The sequence below is a fragment of the Tinamus guttatus genome, unplaced genomic scaffold, assembly GCF_059628265.1.
Source record: "Tinamus guttatus ecotype Peru unplaced genomic scaffold, ASM5962826v1 Tinamus_guttatus_pri_ptg000125l, whole genome shotgun sequence".
Taxonomy (NCBI): domain Eukaryota; kingdom Metazoa; phylum Chordata; class Aves; order Tinamiformes; family Tinamidae; genus Tinamus; species Tinamus guttatus.
Genome location: NW_028288659.1, coordinates 2,134,266 through 2,152,990, shown reverse-complemented (window position 1 = coordinate 2,152,990; position 18,725 = coordinate 2,134,266). Strand labels below are relative to the sequence as shown.

General features: G+C 39.4%; 1 protein-coding gene across 9 annotated transcripts in view; it reads right to left on the bottom strand.

The window, feature by feature from the left end:
- The window catches only part of ERC1 (ELKS/RAB6-interacting/CAST family member 1), a 263,972-nt gene extending 246,621 nt beyond the window's left edge, over nucleotides 1–17,351 (bottom strand). For 3 of the 9 annotated variants that reach the window (XM_088521600.1, XM_088521601.1, XM_088521604.1), the window contains exon 1: nucleotides 16,408–17,351. In XM_088521600.1, coding sequence (XP_088377726.1) covers nucleotides 16,408–17,076 — 669 coding nt within the window. In that variant the 5' untranslated portion in view covers nucleotides 17,077–17,351. The remainder of the gene's footprint in view (nucleotides 1–16,407) is intronic. The other 6 variants (XM_088521607.1, XM_088521606.1, XM_088521608.1 and 3 more) reach the window with 3 other exon arrangements.
- Between the last annotated feature and the right edge of the window lie 1,374 nt (nucleotides 17,352–18,725).

Below are 18,725 nucleotides of genomic sequence, written 5' to 3'. Positions count from 1 at the left end.
CTGCACAGTAATGACCCCAGTACTGCCCAGTCGAGAATCCCATTAACAACCAGGCACCATTTGGATTTTGTACTGCTGATCACCACTCTTAGAGGCTGGCAGTCCAGTCATACAGTGCACTTATCCAATCCTTATTTTACTAGTTTGGCAATAAGGTTGCTACAGAAAATCAGGCAAAAGGCCTTGCTTAAGTCCAGATAACACCATCTATGGCATTCCCTTCATCTGCTGGGCCAGTCCTCTCATCGCAGAACACAACCAAGTTGGTCAGGCATGATCTGTCCTTGGCAAAGCCACACAGACTGCTGCTCCCCATCACCTTCTTGTCCTTCACGTTCTTGCACCTGGCTTCCAGAAGGATCTACTCTCTAACTTTTCCGGAAACTAAGGTTAAGCTGGTGGACCTACAGACCCCTGTATTCTCCTCCTCCTCCTTGAAAACAAGCCATGACGTGGTTTTTTTGCAGTTATCAGAAAGTTCGCACTATCCCCTTCATTCATTTCAGAGCACACACAAACAAGAAAAAAAAAAGTAAGAGCAAGGTAGAATACAGTTGGACAGGCTAGAAATACGTAAACAGTATGTAGATCTTTAAGAAATTATATAAGACATGGTAAAGCATATAGCTCTTTAAATTCAAATCTCTGAATTCTAACGACCGAAGCAAGGTAAAAGGGAAGCCAACACACACATACAAATGCAACCATTTACAGCTAGGCGAATGCCTCTTCTGCTTTGAATTGTAGCCCACCCAGTACAGTTTATACAGTGTGAATATATATTCACACTGGATAAACAAGCATCAACATCAAACTATCCACCATCACACAGGAGTTTTTCATGTGGCACTGACCCCTTCATGTGGAACAATACACATCAGATAAAACATTCACGAGGCTTGGCAGGTAGATGCTGACTTTTAAATGCAGTATCTGATGCACAAGCTCCAATATTGATTCTCTCTCCCCTTTGAAGATAAGGATTCTGTATTTTATTTGTTAACGTAAGTGTGGTGATAGTAGTGTCTATGTCCAGCATCTGATAGCTCTGAATATCCAGAGTGAATATTCAAACACAAACAATATACATGCTGTGCTCTACAGAAGGCTAGAGATCTCATGTCATTGACATATGGTCATGAGGTCCTCAGGAAACAAATAGCAAAGTTATACAAAAGGAAATACATTATTCAATCAGCAGTTTCCCTTTTAGGAAATGATCCTATGAAGATTATCTGCAGGAGTATTCCCTTCAAAGACTGGCAGGCAAGTCAGCACTCCTGGAAAAGACATATGGTGCTACAGAGAGGCCAAAGGAAAACACCTTGAACTGATGAGCAGTAATCAGAGCAAGTAATAATTGCAGATAACGTCTCAGGATAACTTTGATTAGCAGGCAGGAGTAAACATCCTGAAAATGTTTTCAGGACAACAGCTCTTCATGAGCACCAGGATATTCAAATCCAACTGAATACTAGATCCAAGAAGAGGAAGATGTCCATGTAAACAGATGAGGTCAATGAACGAGTGAAGGTCTTTCACAGCACAAAATGATGAACATGTAACACTTTCATGCAATGTACTTGTACAAACTAATATTTTTACAGGACCATCATATGGGAACTCAAGCGGTAGGCACTGAAGCATTGGGGTGAAAGATTAAAAGAACAGATTGCTTGTTGTGATATTCCTTCATAAATGTTGAAAGTTTTTCTAGTAGTACAACTCTGTGGAACTATATGGAAAGAAATTATGCCCTTGTTAACACAGAATCCATTTGTAATGAATCTGAATATTCAAAAATCAATGACAATACTGCAACAGAGATGCAGAAGTGTGAAAAAAAGCTTCTTTCACCAACATTCTTCTAATAATATCAGCTTGAAATGTGAAGAACAATTGGAATATAAAGGTGAATGAGACTAAATATGGCTTACCTCATTCACTAGAAGATAAACATAGTTACTACCTGCTGTGTGGCTCAGAAGCTGCAAAACATGAGGAAGGCACCACAGACTGGAGTGGGAAAGTTGAGAAATTAGAAAGAAGGAAAGAAGGCCCATCAAAATTAAGTGGGAAAATCAGATCATCTACACAAGAATAAGCCTGAAGGCTATGCAGAACAGAGCTGGCCGAGCTGCGATCTTGGATGTTTTACGCCCATCCAAGGGCCCTGAGAAAGTAGAAAGCAGAAACAGCTATAACACAAGCAAATCAGTTTAGAATTAAACCAAAAATCCCATGAGGTAGATTTTAATAACATTAGTAATTTTGGTTTTAGCACATAATATTTATCAGATATAAAAAATAATAATAAAAATTTCAGATCTTTTAACACTGATTAGCGACATGCATTTCATAAATTGGTTAAACAGATAGTAAATTGAGAACTATGAGGAGTGAATCAGAATAATTAAGTACATTTTGAAGGAAATGTACTATAAGACAGTCCTAGAGAAAATCCTCAGGAAACTTGGAAGGCACGACTACTAAAAATGTGGTCTGACCTGAATTGAAACTGAACAGTGAGCCAAAGACAGAGTAGCTACAAATCTGTAACACAGGCTGTACACTCTTCTTGAGGTTAAAAAAAGACTAAGTGACAACATAAGGCTTACCACAAACTCTCATACAGATATGCCTACGTATTGATTAATATTTTAGAAGTACCACCACCATCTGTAACATAAGAATAACTTCCTCCCTCAGAGATGTATTTAAAAATAAGTGATAGTCACGAGCATTTGTTCAGCACTTTGAAACTTAAAACTTTAATACACAGGTTAACAGTAATATTGTAACAAATAAGCTAACAACCTTTTTAAATAAATGAGCAGCAGAAACAAAGGTAGCAAGAAACTGGGAGACAAAATTCATCAAAATGACCTGTATCCTAACCCAGAATTTGGGAAAATAATTGTTATAACATTACAAAGAAAGTTGGATTTGTAGGAATACTGCCAAACATAGGGCACAAAGTTGATCTGGATCTTATGGATCTGGACCAAGACTCTTCTTTGGCAAGACTACATACTTGATGAAGAAAATTAATAGTAATAGTAGAGTATAAATTGACATACCTAATCTTATTTGATTTTATTTCTAACGGACAAGGTGAGGATTGATTCCATTGACTATCAGGCCAGAAGAAAACAGTCTAGTCACAACATGCACAGTGGTGGCAATCACGTAAGCCCAGGTGGTTGGTGATCTTTTGGATCTAGCACCCCCCAGCAAGAACATATCAACAGTACTGTAATAAAGGCAGATAAGTTCCAGTCTTAGCAGGACCAGTGTGCACAGTGTGCAGTGGTTTGGCTGTCTTAAAGTCAACTCAGTATCACTAAATTTTAGTGATGTGTTTTACTAAACACATTATGATGTGTTTTACTAAAGTGATGCATGAAGCCTCAATCATTATGGAAGAGCAAAAATCCTTCAGGTCTTGAGCTAGCATAAGGTTTTAGATAAGTGGAAAGCTTAGATTCCACTATCAATACTCTCAGAGACTGCAGCTCAGAGAGTATCAATAGTCTCTGAGAAGGCAGCCTTTCTTTATCAAACTATGCTAGAAACACTCACTACATTAATTAGAAGGCATAATCGAATCACAAGCTGGAAACTTTTCAAAGTCTAACAATTTATTATATTCTTAATGACTTGATAATGATACACATTGCATATGTATATGATTCCCTGCACACCTTTCTGAAGATGAATAGAGAGAGTCATGTTTACTTATGATTTAGGTTAGAAGCATAAGCAGACATGCCATACTACACTAACCAGCATTTCAAAGCAACATTATGATAAAATAATTGAGATTGGAAAGGACAGCAGAAGAACATCCTGTCCATTGTTCTGCTCAAGGCAGGGTCAGCTATGAGACTGCACTACGCTGCTTAGGACTCAGTGCAGCTAGACGGTGAAAACCTCCAAAGATGGAGGCTCCACAGACCCTCTTAGCAACCTATTCCAGTGCTCGGGTATCCTCATGGGGAAGAAGGTTTTCCTCATGTTCATTCAGCACCATCAGGTTCATTTTTTGCTCCTTGATTCTCACCCATCACCATGTGCCACTGCAAAGTGTCTGGCTCCATCTTTTCAAGAACTTCCTCATTGGCTGCTCCCCATGTTGGTCATCTCTGCATTGTGCAGGTAGCAAGCAAGGGACCCTTGCAACAACTTGTTATTTGTCGTAACTGAATTTCCCAAGATTCCTGTCCACTCACTCCTCATTCCTCCGAGGGCCAGCCTTGCCCTTGACTATACTGACTTGCTCCCCCGGTTTGAAGTCTTCTGCAGTCTCAGTCTTACACCATCACCTCCCTCTACATCATAAACTTGTTAAACAGGAATCCATCTCTACCAGCAACAAGGAAGAGTTTTACTCGATAAACACTACTCTCTGAGCCTGATCATGCAATCAGCTTTTTATCCATTGTGTTGTTGGCCCACCCAGACCATAACATCCTAAATTGAGTACCAGAATAGCGGGGAAGATAGTGATAAAAGCCTTGCTATGTCAACATAGCAAGGCATCCATGACATTCTATGACATCCATAGAAGGCAGTGAGTTTGATCAGGCACGACCTCAGCCTAAGCACTTCAATCACTTACCCCTGGCAAATCCAAGGGTTGCAGAGGAGGCTCAACCTCTACAGTCTTTTCAGACGATAGAAAGAAGCCTCATCAGCTGACAGCATCACTCAGCTCTCTTAGCACCCTCAGATTCATCCTGGGTAGTCTCACAGGTTTGTATGGATTGAGGTTTTTTCAAGTAAATCCTGACTATCCTCGTTCTCTGCTTGTAGTTATCCTTCCACCTGCACCTGGCCTGGGAGATCTGGGCATAACATAGAAAGATGTAACATTTTAAGACACAGTATCCCTGTATTTGCATACTGCAGGAGAACGTAGGAAGGTGAGTGGGAAGGCTGAAGATATTGAGTAATTTGTTTAGGAGAGCAACACCTGTCTACATTACCCACTAGAAGTTCTTGCAGAAATCCCACAAGGAGGAATTGAAAAAAAGCCTTTTTTATTCCTTTCCTTCACACTTACTCAAATATGGAAGTTTTCAGAAACAAAAGACTATGCTTCAGTCAAATTTTAATATTGAAAGGAAAATAAGTCATGATCTACTTTTCTACTGTTTCTGTCTAGACTACGTTCTGGAAACAACAATTCTGAACAGGAAATAAATCATTCATTCGAGTCAGCATAAACAGGTTTAATTTTACAGTTTATTATAAAACATGTTTTTTAGCAAAAAAACATACTACACTTTTAAGGTTATATCTCTTAATCTCATTTCCCTTAGGACTGTTTTTTAAACAGTCTCATGCGACAATTAACCTTTTTGCCAAGTTACTCTTTAATCAGCTCAGTTCTCTGGCATTCCGTTCACCTAGAGCTGTATAAAACTATCAGCAAAAGGGGAGAGAACAGTAATGTCAGCTCACTGAAGATTAGCCATAGCAGAACTACAGTATTTTTAAAATCTATTCTATACAAGCACTATATATGTACAAAGTTCAGAACTTCCTAGTAGCTAGGAAACTGAATTCTGCTGAGCTCTCCATGTGTTGAATATGTACTCAGATTGTTACAATAGCAACTCTGCCTTGTTTGCAGAGACTGAATGGTGCTAAGGCGGGAAAATCATAATGATAGTAATTATAATTAATACTGTACATAGTGTCTGGAATTTTGCTGTAGAAATTAGAGGTGTATCAAGAATGAACAGAAAACAGATTAATAAAAAAGTGTGGTTAAGACAGCAGCTATATATCCTTTCAGAGAGTTCTTGCCAGGGATGATTAAGCATTTCCATCCATATTTTATTTATGTATTCTTCTGTCTTTATTTAGTCTTCTATTCTTCAAAGGACTGTTGGCCATTCAGAAGTAGTATAAATTATTTGCGCCTATGAAGTCAAGACAAACTGTGATGTGAACAAAAGGCATTATAAAAATTCCATTTTAAAAAAAGGGGGTCCTTGTCTCATATTGGCCATTTCAGTAAGTAACTTGGAAATGTGTGTATGCACCTTAAGGCATAACCTGCTGCACAAAACCGAGCTTGTGAAATTTAAATGCTTCCAACACCAAAATTGACATAAGAACAACTGGTCTACTCAACTCCTTACAGTTAGTCCAAACACAATCAACTCTGATGGGAGAAAAGAAACTAAAGAAACAAGAAACCAGCTGGAAGGATCACAAATCAATATATAAAAGACTTCTGGATGAAAAGGCTGCAGTTCCAATTATCAACAAGTACTGTACACAGCCACGCTGTTATTATCAACCATTTTATTGACAAGAGAGTAACGTGGACCTCCTAGACTACCAAAATGCTTAATTTATCAGTATTGAAGTTTCTTCAGAGTCTCAAACATTCGCAGTAGTGCAAACTTGACTACATCGCAGACAACATATTGGAGGAGCAGAATTGTTTTGAAAGATCCTAGCCTTCACCAAAGGTCGGCTTGTTTCACAGCCCTGTGAACATCAACTAGATACCAACTGCAAGAAAATAAAGCAGAATGCAGTCTAGTTCTTCTAGTTGCAACCTCAAAATACCCAAATTCCTAAATATAGAGTGACAAAGAGATGTCATCTCAGTAAAGATGAAGGGTCACAGCACCAATTACTTCTGTCTATAACCAGTTCTTATTGCACCAGATTACCTGCTCATAGGCACAACACGAAGTATAAATCTACTTTTTTGAAACCATGCTTCAAAGATGGCCTACATACAGCAACTCACAAGGAAATATTAACAGCCTCATTGACTGTAAAAAAAAAAAGTGAATTAATGCTTTCTTCTACAGGTTTGCAGTGTCTCAGATTAAACAAGTCTGACATGAAATATTATAACCAGTTAATTAAAAAAAACAGTGATGCTAAGTATGAATTAAAGATAATTCTCATGTTTAAAAAAATAAAAAGACCTCAGATGTCTGAAAGACATACAGTTTTGAACTGATTCAGCTAAACGCAAAGGAGATGGAGCGTTTCTGAACAAAAGCACACCAAATGGATTCTATTTTGGAAAAACAAACAAACAAAACAGCATCCACAGTTTTAAACAGCTGGTCTTGAATGTATTTTCAGCCTTAGTTACAAGGTACAAGGCTTTTCCCCAACAGAAATGCTAACTTGGAACCTTCCTGAAATAGCAGCCACTGGATTTTGAATCTTATTTCTAGGGGGATGATGGAAAGGGAAAGTAATGGCAGCAAGACAGACTTGCTCAGCTGTTTTCTACTAATCACTAACTCAGATTTTAAAGTTAAATTTTAAACATATTTGGGTGATTAAAAATACAAAGTAAAAAAAGCAGACAGGTTTCATAAAAATATTTATAAAGAATACTGTTTCCATTTAGCATTAATTGTGGAACTGCTAGTAGGATCCTATTAGCATGTTAGGAAACTTTAGGACTCTGGAAACTCAGGTATTACTGATCATAACATAGCCACGTACCGTAGTGCACATCTTCAACTTCTGCATCCAGCCATCATACAAACCATCTCATTAATCATGGTCAATCATGGTCATATTTATTAAAACTGTCAAAATTGTCAAAAACTGCTAATTCAAACCAAAACATATTCAGTGTTAACAGAAGTTTGAATCAATTCATTTTATTGCAAGGTGAATTATAAAAGGTGACTTCTCTCTTCTCCCACAAAACAGTATGAAAGATGGTTCAATTTTGGGGAAACTTCTAAATAGTGATCAGAACGAGTAAAACAAATCCAAATGCTCTTTAAATAAGAGAAAGGCTAAGGTGTTTAGTTTTTCCTACCCCATAAAAAATGCTGTTAACTGTATATATAGCACAGTATGTTTATTTTCCAATATGAAAATACACCCATGCTTCCTTACAAAGGTCCCTCCCTTTGAGTAACTATGCTTGCAGATCTATTAGAATGGTTACACATTAACAGCTCACAACTGTAAGGCCAAATCCAACCTAGCAGGTACCTGCTGAAGGAAAATTTTCACCTCCTTTCTCATCAGAAACACTAACCAGCATCACCAAAGATGCTTAGATATTGGTGTGCATCTGTGCATTACCTAGTAGACACAGCACTATTACTTGTATTCCTAGACTGAACAGGGATGACTAAAGACTCAATAAACAAATCTCAGATTCTCTACATTTATCCAAAATAAGGAGATAATTGAAGTTTCTTTCCAAATCTCCACCAGTCTGCAGGACACAGCACTCTGTTTTTTGTTTGTTTGTTTGTTTTTTAATTTTATTATTAATATCAAATGAAGTTTTGACTGTAAGACGACTTGTTCTTTTTTTGAGCCTATTTCCTCCTTCTAGGATCTTTTGGGATCAACGCTTTCAAATAATAGCACTAATTCTTAACCTAAACCTTGTGTCACCATCAGCACAGACATGTTTCTGTCAGTCAGCAAAAAAACATTGCAACCTCTTGTCATACAAGCCAAAAATACTGTTGGAAATTTAATAAATTCATTTTTAGGTGAAGTATAACCCAAGCCAAGTCATAGTTTACTATGAACCAAAGGATTCATAGGGAACCAAGGGAAGTCCATAAGACTTCCATGAAACAAACCTTCGTCTAAGAAGAGAGGAGGAAATCTTCCTCTGCATATTCATTCACTCTCTTTACATCTGCATGCAAAGAAGATGCCCCTTTCCTTCTAAAGGACAGGAACGTCCCCTTCCATCTGGATGCATGAGATGGATGCACGGCTCAAAGAGCAGGGAAGATCACTTCATACTGGAACACTCTGGCAAGGAAAGGCCAATCCAGCAGAGTTATAAGACAGCACTTTAAATCATGATATCTGACTCCCAAATGTTAGCAAAAGTTTGGAATCCTGCCAGAACAGCAGACTTATAACTATGCTCAGAGATGACGTCTTTCTCATCAACCCACTGTTTCTTTAGATCATTCCCATGACAAGAATGTAATTAAAGGAGAATGGCATCTTCTATAATAAAGTAGAAAATCACTTTAGCTTTACTTTTCTAGCAGGTCAGCATTTCTTAGTTCCATTGCTTTTGGCATTTATTATGCATCTTGTAGGGTCTTAAGATCTTTGGTATGCCTACCCAAACCCTTCAGCAAGCTAAGGGCTTAGCGTTAAATATTCCCATCCCTCAAAAGAAATGGAGCCATAAGAAGCCGCCTCATGGAGCTGCGAGACTGGATGCTGGTAATGTCATGGAAGGTCTAACTAGTTGACATGGCCAACTAGTATCCGCTTTATTTTCTAACAGCAAGAAGGGAGATCTACTATGGGACTACTCAAGAGGTTAAGCCTGAGATGAGCGTTTCTGTGCCTCCAGCTCCTCTAAAACAACACGTGACACATCAAATATTTGCTCATAAACTGCTCCTCCCCACCCCCACACACCCCCAGCAAGAAGCATTTGTCAATTTGTCATTCGGGATACAATTCCACAAAAAAAAAAAAAAAAAAAAAAAAAAAAAAAAAAAAAAAACCAACGCACCCACCCACCCAACATATACCACACACACCCTCTAAAAATGAAGGCATCTCATGAAAAGGGAAAAAAATGTTATATAAGAGTCTCAGCACAGTGTTCTGAAGAGGGTAAGCTCTGTCTTCTGCAGCCCCTGCCCGCCTTTCCCCCTCCCTCCCCCCCCCCCCCAAATGCCACATGCAATCAACTATAGAAGTAAAAAAGGTAAGCATTTAGCTTTGGTATAAAGCTTTTTTTTTTTTTTATTGCTTGTTTTTCCAAAAATAGATTGTCCCCATGTTTTTCGCCCTTGTCAACTGGTGCAGGGGATGCAAGGAAGAAAAGGAGGGAAGCAGCAGCAAAAGGACCGACTACAGAAACAGAAAGACCTAAGAACCCACTAGAGGACTTCAGAGCAATGCAGATGTGGTCCAGATGCAAGACACCTCTATTGCTGTATGACACCTAGTAGAATACATTCCCCACCTCTCTGCAGTGCTTGTAGAGCACTGAAAAACATCTTTTAATTTGATTTTTGAGTACTCCCTCAAGAGGGGGTACACCTCACTGTGCTATGTATGGGACTAGACAAAGCATCACTCCCATGATCTGTTCTTTTCTGTTGGCAAGGAAATGTCTGACACTGTATATAAACCAAATGTTGCTTTCAGCATTCCTTTGAGACGAGTTCTGGAAAAATTTTAATGCCTCTGTACAACTGCTCACCCTTCCTGCTTTAGAGTATTTATGTATTTAGCAAAATGGTAACTACAGTCATTAGGTCTTAAAAACAATCTATGCAAGAACTGCAAGCAGGGTAGAGCACCAAGGACTAAATCATTCTCCTCAGCCAAGGGGATTCTGGATCAACAGTCCCTATGCCAGGAAAAGCAAAAGCAGCCTCTTTTAAATAAAAGGATATACATAGTGATTCATGGAACGAATGAAGGAAACTTTATGAACACATGGGCTTGAGTTGGGAGGGTGCGAGAATTCTTTAGTATTGAGAACCAGTTTAACTGTGGAACAAGTAAAAGACTCAGGAAAACAATCCGGAAGTTTGATGAAATGCTCCTGACTAAACCCCAAATAACTCAGAGTTGCAAAATAACCATACCATATAAGCAAATTCATCTTTGTGTTTCTGTACGAGTCTCATTGCCAAACACAATGGCATGCTTAGAAACTGTACACTCACTGGTCCTGTGCTCATATCAATTCAATGACACACCGGGTCACCCCCCCCCCAAAAAAAAAACGCCAGAAGAGCTGCACTTCTAGACAGCTCCTTCAACACCACCTACTCTGATGCCTGGCCAGCTTCAAGGTTTCAGAGATTCTGCAGAGACTGAACTACCCAAGTGGAGCAGTTAGGGCCTGGCTAGACACGAAACAACGGCTCGGGTTAACGACTTAGGTTAGAACAAAAGACAAAAGACCAACTTGAGTAGAACACTACCCATGTGGCCAGACAAGCCTCCCGGTGAAATGTGGAAAAAACGGTTTGCTTCCAGCTTTTCTTGGCCTATTTCTCTTCTTAAAACCCACAGGAGCAACTAAATAGCCCAGAAATTAGAAGAGAAACATCCTAGAAGCTGACTGCAGGGAATAAGATGTCTTATCAAAGTTGTAAGGAACTATAAAAAAAAAAAAAAAAGAGTTTGAAAACTTTCCTACAAAGATGTAGTACTACGTTGACTGCTCCAGAAGTCAATGAAACCAGAATTCAAATATGCTGAATTTGCACTATGCAGGATGCTGCCACTTAAGCCATAGTTTCTTATATACCCTGTATTACCTAATATATACATCCTATACCCATGAGAAAAGTCAATCCCTTCTCATTACCATAGAAAAAAACCCCCAAAAAACAAACAAAAAAAACACCAATACAGCATAAGACAGATGCAGAAGATACCAGATTTCATACCAGAAAATTGTAATATTAGTCCAATACATCCTTACTAAAATGCATCTCTGCTACTGCTATCATCTACCATTGTAACTGTTCACTGAGGAAGCAATAGGAGGTTTGAGCCATTCCAAACCTGAGCCTTACATAGTTTCTGTTTCATTCTTGTACAGTAAAAACATTTAAGATAAATTAAGAACGCTGTAATCCAAATTAAAATATTGTCAAGAGACATGTTCTCAAGAAGCCATGTCATGGCTTCTTGGCAATGTGGAAAAGACTCTTCAGGAATATGCAGACTAAATAGCAGGGAGGAGGGGGAAATATCAGTGCAACTCTGGGCTGGGGAGCAATGTCTGAACAGCAGCCAAAGAATTTGAGTTGAGTGGAGGAAAAGAGCCTGCTATAAGGAGGACCTGGTATCCACAGCACAAGAGCACCCCTCCCATGGCTTAACAACAAAAAGTGCAGTTAAGCTACTAAGAGGTTCACTAGTACAAACTCCACAACCCTTTTTATAAAAAGCTGCTTAGGGTGGTCATGTTCCCCTCATATGTTTAATGGGCCAAATAAAGACCAACTGTTTAGACTATCCAACAGCTCAAGGTAACTCAAAGTGTTAGTTTCACCCCTCTAGAGACATAGCAGGGGAAGAGGGAAGAAGCACTGGGAAACACAGGCGTGTGTAGTCCTTCTAGGAATGCAAAGGGACACAACACATAAAGCTCATCTCTTGGCCCATTACCTGACGTTTTTGTCAAGGCAATAGACAGTGCTGCAACTTCAAAATGCCTCAGACACCAGGCTCTCCGGAGGAGGTAGCTTTTTTTTTTTTTTTTTTCAGAATAACTCAACATTAAGTTACAATTTCAGCCTATACCTGGAGGAGCCAGCGACAGAGCCTTAAAGCAGGCAGCACTCTAGAGAACTACCAACCACCAACAGTTACTCAAGCACTGTGCTGAAGGATCCCTCTAATGCCTTTAGGTTACGGCTGCCCAGCTGCATACGGCACAATCAAATATTCCTAACAGGACAAAGTCTAGCTCTCCATCAATTGACGTAAAGACGACTCCTGTAAAGAAGAAGTTATTTCACATAGCAAGGATGCAAGCAGAAGTCCGAAGAAGCCTGTTGGAGCTCACCAGCCACACTTTTCCATTCACACTTTTCCAGGACAACCATTCTTAAAAGCTCACCCCAGTAAGGTGAAACTCCTTTTGGAAATATTTTCTTCTTTAAGCATTCTTATGCAGACATCCAAAGCCTCTAAGCACAACGAGACATCAAAGCAAAAATACATTTTCGGCAGCACCACATTATTTCAGCAGAAACGTAATTTGGATCTTAACACAGATCTGTCAGCATGGGAAGACAAACATTGGTGCAGGATATTAGTGTAACAAAATGTGACATCTAGTTACGCTAAGGGACAAAAAAAACAAAAAACAAGAACAAGCAACCGAGAAGAGGACCTCTCTCCTAAGTTCCACATAGTCCATCATGATCCTTGATTTTTAGAGAAAAAGATTTAATCGAAGTACCAAAAGTACTCACTGCCTTTCCTTCCCTCTTCTATCTCATGATGATGAAGAGATTTAAAAGCAACTTTAAACCACACTCACACTACAAGCAAACGTAACTGAAATACAGTTCTTAAAGCATGCAGTGGAGAGTGATACCATGCCAAAAACTTCTACTAATTGGCTCATCAGTTCCTCCTTGGATATGCAAGGCGCTGTTAACATTTGAGAAACCATTAGTGCTCTTCCTTTGCTAATTAATCCAGATTGCATTGATAGTCATTGTACCTTTTATTTTTTATTTTTTATTTTTATTTTTAAAAACTTACTTTAACTACAGGAATATTTCCCATGTTAAGTTTTAAGGATTTAAAAAAAAATAAAATAAAATAAAATAAAATAGAGAGCAATAATATTCTAAACTTACCAGAAAAAGGTATTTTCCAGGTATTTTCAATCTCTTCTAAGATCGAAAAGAAAGGGTAAAAATAAAGCTCAGCACACACTACACTGCAGAGCTAGAGCATTTGATCACATGAGTGTCCCATGAGTACAACTGGGCTGCACCCTGTGAAACAATACAGCTGAACAAGACCTAAACACTGTGGACCCAAAACCTATGCAGATGCATCTGCATGGTATTTTCTGTGCTATGTGAGTTTTTCCTGCTTCCTGTTGCCCTAGAATAAAAAAAAAAAAAAAAAAAAAAAAAAAGATGCAGCTGCATCAGGACGAATGACAGTCTCCAACATTCCTATCGGGTTTTTCAAAAGGAGTTCTGTGATCTTTACTAAAGCCAGAGCTTCCTTGGAAAGAAAGTTTTATTTGAAATAAAAAAGGAAAAAAAGTCATGATTTACTTGCAAGTAAATTCTAAGAAACAGAAAAACAAAAGCAAAACAAAGCCATCAGTGCATGTTTTAAAAGAGCCTAGGAGGCAACTATCAACTAAAGGTTGTGCTTTTAAGTATTTTTAACATCTTCCAAAACCAAAAGGCAACCCAATAAATGAAAGGTGACAAGAACAGTGATAAAAAATAGATAACTAAAGTAAAACACACACACCCCACCATGGACAATCAAGTGCACTGAGAAGAACAAGGAGCCACGATGACAGCAGAGAGACGCAGGTGACCATCAGCTAAGGGCACGAGTGAGCCAGCATCTCGGCCCGGCGAGCTGAGGCAGTCTCTACCAGGGCATCTGTCCTCGCCCCAACTGAGCACAAAGCACAAGGCCTGCCCATGCCAGAAGGCTGTATTAAAAGTGCTGCTACTGACATCTAACACACCAGCTCCTGTAAGCACGCTGAAAGAAAACGTAGCGGGAAGAAATTAATCCAGCTTTATAGAGGGGAATGAACAGATTGTTCTGGTCCCCCCACACGAGAGAAATCCCTTGTTCGGTGTCTAAACAGAGAAGTCTATTTAATTACAGTAAATCCTATTAAACTGATCTTCCTTATAAAGGCTGAAGTGACCAACTCCAGAAGGCTATAGACTACATAATGAATTCAAAGTTTAATTAGGACACACTGTTAGCTAACTATAATCTATTAATTAGCATTCACCGTTTTTACAGCTCATTGCAATAACACCCTTTTACTTTTAAATTGCACCCTTCTTTTTTTGGACCAAAGTTATACAATTCCACCAGTGTGGTGGTAATTATAGTGATTGCCTAGAGAACAGCAGCCTGGAAATATCTGTAAATGTTTAATTAGGGAATAAAGGAAAGATAAGAAAAACACTGGGAAAGAGGAACCAGTGTTCTCCAGTTTATACATATTCAGTAACCTGCATTGCATTGTAAGTGATGCATTCACTATACTTTTCTTGCAAAACAGCATCCTCAAAGATCGAAACTGATGTGTTAAAAGTGTTGTTACCTTCCAAAGGGGCATCTCCCTCAGCATGAAAATGCAACTTTGGAACCAAAAGAAAAGAATTACAGTGCTTAGGTGCAACTGAAATACGTACAACAGCAGACAGTTTCAAGAGTGAATGGTATCTTATGGTTCATTTGAACAAAGTTACCAGTTTAATGAAAATGACTTTTCACTGATTTTTTTTTTGTTACAAATGAATACTACAATGCTGCACAAGTCTCATGCTGTCATGCTACCAGAAAACAAGAATATGGCTATGAAAGACCCTAAGTTCATTATTTCATATTAACTCAGGAAAAGCAAATTGTTTGCTGTATCTAAAAAGCAAATTGTTTGCTGTATCTAGTTCTTAAAGAAAAGAAAGCTTCAGTGCCACAAATTGTCAGAAATAAAAATTAATCTGCTCTCTAAATTATAGGTCACCTGAAAGTAGAGGATAACACATCAAGTACTACAACTACTTTTTCTTCCAGTGTTTTCCCTCTCCTCTTCATCTTCCAAAGCAAAGCCAAAAATAATCCACTGCCTAAACTAGCAAGCACACCAACAGAACTTCAAGAATATGACCACACACGAATTATGGAAACCATTTATTGAAACTTTCTTGGTTGTTTTAAAAACTCAGAAGCAAAACTAGTTTTACCATGGTGAAAGCAGACTTAATCTTAAGGAAATGTTAGGAACAGGCCACTGGGCCCATATTCCCAGTATGGAATGGTATGGGCGTGTTTTTTTTTTTTTTTTTTTTTTTTTTTTTTGCGTCAGAGGGAACAACAGGAAAAAACAGAGCAACAGAGCTTTCCAACTCACTTGTGACCTAAAATCAACTAAACAAATAGGAGAACACTAAGTCAATGATATGTTGTTATTTCAGAATTAGCTGGAAGAAGATCCAGATCAGAAAACTCTAAAAAAGCTTTTTTTTTTTTTTTTTTTTTTTTTTTTTTAAGGGGACAAGGTAAAAAACAGGGCTAGATGCCCAAGATTCTCATTCTCCTGCCTGTTCTCTAACTAGCCAGACCATCTATAAACAACTGTAAGGTGCTTTATAACAGTCATATAACAAGATGGGCACAGCTAATAAGAAAAGACTAGATAAGCAGGTATTAAAGAGTATTACTTAAGTGTAGGCACATTTACAACCATCTGTGAGACCCCCAAGTCTGTAGGTTTTAACTAGAGCTCTAAAAATCACACCACCGCAGTGCAAACTGTTCCCCTGGCAATCAGTCAGCATCCAGCAACAACATAGCTGTACTTAGGGTGAGCAGTCGGTACACTCACAGCTCAAAAAATACTTCAAGTGGTTAACACCATAGAAATATTAATAATGAGCAGGATAAAATACTTCCAAAGGGGAGCATTGGTTCCAGACATGGCATAAGAATGCACAATGAGTGGTGATGACCTTCAGTGATGGCTTGTAATTCTGACAGCAAACACGTAGAGAGGTATCTCATGCACACCAGTTGCGTGGGAAAAGCACCAATATATTTGCCTGCAACGTGTAGGTGCACGAGTGTGTAGGTTTGTTAAATTTATTTAATCATGCTATTGTATGCATATACACACTAACACAGCTGTGACATTAGGAGACAAACCTGGTTTTCTTCTTGCAAAACTCTGTATTGTTCCTTCCAAACGGTGATCTTGGAAGCCTCATCTTTCCTCAGGGCTCTCTCCTTTTTCAGCTCGGGGCTCCAGAAGGTCTTGATACTATTCATTGAAGAACTCAGCTTGCTTTCTTTCACCTCCACGTCCTTGCGGAGCAGGTCATTTTCCCGTAACACTTCCTTGAGTTGCGTCTGCAGATCCATTATCGTGTTGTCCCTGGCCTGGCGCAGCGAGTGAGGCACCGTGGAGGCCATGCTCACCGGAGGGAGGTGGTGCTCTCCGAACGCGATAGTATCGCTGGCAACCCCGCTACTGGCAATGTTGGGGCTGCTTCCCATCGCGGTCATCCGAACGCCGTAGGGCAGCCGCCCCCCAGATCGCCCCAGGGTCATGGTGCTCTTGGGGGTGTCTGCACCTACATTCTCATGGTCACTTAGGTACATAGGGCCAGACGTAGCATAGGCAGCATTTAAAGACTGAATGTTTTCCATAGAAAGGGTTTTCCCGCTGCCTCCCCCAGCACTGCTGCCGGAGCTGCCCCCCGTGCTGTTGGTTCGACGATGGCCCAAGCGCGGCGAGCGCGGCAAGCGCGGCGAGCGCCCTGGGCTCTGGTTGCTGGGCTCGACCTTCCCGACCGAGCGGGCGCTCCCGTACATGGTGGAGCTGGTGGTGAGAGGCAGTTCCACACGCGAAAAACAGCAACGAGAGAAATCCCGTGAAGGTCCTTTATGGTTCTAGGTCAGTTTAAGGCTAATCACGACTTGTAATAGATCCAGGTGTCCATTTTTGAAGTCACATGCTCATGATGTTCAGGACCATACCTGCATCAACAGAAACAACACATTCAGTACCTAGATGATCACAAACATTTTGCTCCGCGTTAGCATAAGTTACGCTCCACTACTGTTACATTTCTTCAGCGTGTCTTCAATTCCCTCTTGAAAAAAAGGATCCATTATTTAAATCCTAATATTTGCAATCAGAAAGGGACTTTATTCTTGTTTTTCTGTTATTATATTACCACAGTACAGAGACGATCCCACCCACACACACAGTATTCATCAATTTTTAAGTCAAAATTTTGTTAGTCATGAATTGAATTCTACAAAAGCAATCTAATTTTCTTATTTCTAACAAGCCCTTATCCTTTACCTGCTACTTTTCTGAGCAAGAGGGACAATCGAAATTACAATGGTAATGCTACTCAGTGGTAATGCTTGTATAAGTACTGGTAGCTTCGGTAGGCCCCTAAGTTTCTAAACCCTATCACTATGAAAATAATCTGTTAAATGTGAACACAGTATTTGGTGAAACAATTCTGATATCCTCTGCAATTGCAAGTCATTTGGCCAAGTCTCAAACATGACTTTGAAATCTGCATTAAACCTGAGCAAAGACCTATCAAAAATACACGTTTTGTTTATGGCCTTGGATCAATCCCGTTAAACACTATCACTCCAACAGCAGGGACCTCTTCAAAAAGCAGCAGCTCTATAGCAGAGCAACCTGCTGCAGTTCCCTCCACTTTCTCCTCACCACAGGCACTACTCTGACGGCACATGCAATAAAATTCCTTATATTTCTGCACTGTAACAACGTGCTGCTCTGGAGATGCTAGCGAGGACCTCCTTAGCAGAGCAGCAGCGTGTTGAGACTACAGCTAGCACCCAAGATCTAGCAGAGGAGCAAGAAGCAGGGATTAAATTCACTCTTGTGGATGAAACAAGGACTATTCCTACTATGCAATCCTCACTTTTTACTTTTTTTTTTCTGGCGTGAACGGTTTCAAGCCACTGCTGGGCTCAGTTGAAATCAAAACTAGAACCACACAAATTATTCTTGGTCTGACCTCCCCCAGGTTGATGTAAGACCACCAAATAATGTTAAAAGAGCTTCATTATACACATCCCAACTCATCTCCTTTGGTATCGCCTTTTGTCCGACCTATTTCTAGATATCAGGAAATCATCCAAATGATTTCGGATATCAGATATCATCCAAATTTTCCAAGTCTATGAACAAGAGCATGCATGTGAGACAGTAACTCGGCACAGAGATGAAAATGAGATTTAAAAAGAGGAGTTCACTTAGAAAAGAAATTATAGAACTAGTGGGTGTTAGACCAAACATGGTATTTCATGATTTTATCATTTTAAATATAAGTTACACATAGGAAGTTTCTTTAATTTCACCTGCACATCCTCAAGCAAACCAGTAAAGAAATAACCTCCATAACAAAATCTACAGTGTTTTGCTAGGCTGACTTCAACGATCAAGATGCTATGCCCACTTTTTCCGAAAAGAA